Source organism: Pundamilia nyererei, unplaced genomic scaffold (assembly GCF_000239375.1).
Source record: "Pundamilia nyererei isolate P.nyererei 1_Seehausen unplaced genomic scaffold, PunNye1.0 scaffold00092, whole genome shotgun sequence".
Lineage (NCBI taxonomy): Eukaryota > Metazoa > Chordata > Actinopteri > Cichliformes > Cichlidae > Pundamilia > Pundamilia nyererei.
The window spans coordinates 300168-302156 of NW_005187493.1; the positions used below are offsets into that span (position 1 = coordinate 300168).

General features: G+C 44.2%; 1 protein-coding gene across 2 annotated transcripts in view; it reads right to left on the reverse strand.

Annotated features, from left to right (window-relative positions):
* The window catches only part of foxp4 (forkhead box P4), an 87969-nt gene that overhangs the window by 3295 nt on the left and 82685 nt on the right, over positions 1–1989 (reverse strand). For both annotated transcript variants that reach the window (XM_013912546.1, XM_005739451.1), the window contains exon 15: positions 612–733. In XM_013912546.1, the coding sequence (XP_013768000.1) occupies positions 612–733 (122 nt within the window). The remainder of the gene's footprint in view (positions 1–611; positions 734–1989) is intronic.

Below are 1989 nucleotides of genomic sequence, written 5' to 3' on the forward strand. Positions count from 1 at the left end.
ACACACACACACACACACACACACACACACACACACACACACACACACACACACACAAGCACAAACAAGGAGAAAAAGGAGGTTGAGGATCACAGATTGCATACACATGTGAGAAAGATGTCACATCACCAAAAGCGTTGCAACAAATTCCACAAATATGTTTGTTACTGAAATATCCACAGACTGTAAACAGATGCTAAAAACATGCACATGAAAGTCTCTGATATCTGGTGTGCAGGTGTGTGTGCATAATTATCCCTGGATTCTCTGGTGGTTGGAAAGAACATCTGTTTACACGCGCTAACAAGGTTTTTTCCTGTCTTGCATCTCACACAGCTGCTTACTAATGGAGTCGACAAACAGGGAAAAACGCACACACACACACACACACACACACAGTATGTACATTAATGGCCGGCAGCCCCTACTTTGTTTTTACTTGATTCCCGAGTTGGCCTCTCGGTAATAATAGTGGGTCCATTTAAGCAATCATAGTGCCAGCACCGATAAGCTCACACTCACATCAGCCTCAACCGTGCATCAAGAAAGCAAACGTGCGTGCGCATGTGACAGCGTGTTCACTTGACTCTGTGTATGTGTGTGGTGCTTACCCGGTCATCTTTGGTGGTCTCCTCTTTTGGTATTCAACTTCATCCACAGTCCACACGGCCCCCTTCACATTCTCAACACGAACAAAACACTTGTGCAGACTCAGGTTGTGGCGCACGGCATTCTGAGGAGACGAAGAGTGAAAAGAGGCAAAAAGAGTCACCGAGGATCAATCAGCTACTATTGCATTTTCATTGTTTAATATTTAACTTGACGCTGAGATTTCAGGTTTTATTTTGCTTTAACTTTCCTTGGACTCTCTTTGCAGAAACGATTATTCTTTTTTTTTTAAATTTAGCATTAAAATTAGTCGGCCTCCTTTCTTGCCTCATAAATGTTCCAAAAGGGATGAAGAACCTCATTTTGCATTAATGCACAGGCTTATTGAAATAACTGTAAAACACTTTCTCAACTTATCCCGCAAAGTGATGAATTTAATAAGTACTACTACTGGTTTAGTAGTACTAATGTTTCCTGATGACTGCTGTTAATTTCATAAGATTTCATCCGTGGTCTTCGGTTTTACCTAAAGTGTAATGCAAAAGTTGTAACAGGAAGTGAAAAGCGTAACCACACTTTTCTACCCTTGCACTAAGTCTGTCACCCAGTTGGAGGCAAGAATACGAGCTTTCCATCAAAAGTTAATAAGTAATGCGACTTTAAGGATAGGAGCCGCAACTTCTTCAGCCATCGCTTTGCACCTCAATGTAGCTCCCTGTGCAGCGCTAACACAAGGCAGCGGTTCTCTAGTACTGTTATTTTATCACAGAATGCTTCTAATCAGTCATCATCAGCACACACACGCTCACAGAAACACACACATCCACAAGCTCTCAGACAGCCAAGCAGGCGGGCACACCGCTATCTTCGTCTCAACCCCCCAGGGACAGGCCTCCCTTTTCATCTGCTATTTGTAGTTTGTTCATGCCCAATTTCATTACCAATTTTAATTCGTCTATAATTAAATCCTGCATATTCTCTCTGACACGCTGTTCTAAGCCGAGAGGGAGGGACAGGCCAGGCATGCATCACTCCTTGCCGTAATTACACACGCAGATACACACATGCGCGCGCACACTCACACACATACAAACACACAGACACGTAATTACACAAGCCATAATCAGTGGAGGAACCCTTTCTCTCCCCCGCATCCCCTCAACCCCCGAGCCGTGATGCTAAGTTTTGTAAATGAGTCTGACCCCAATCTCTGCCCGCCACCCTGACAGCGCAAACACACACACAAGCACACAGACACACTCCAGACGCCAGTGCTATTGCAGTGCGATTTGCATTCGTCTCCGTGATGAAAGCCTAATTCTCCCAGTTAAAACATTAGCAGTCATTTACAGTGGGTCACAGCACATGTGCCACTCATCT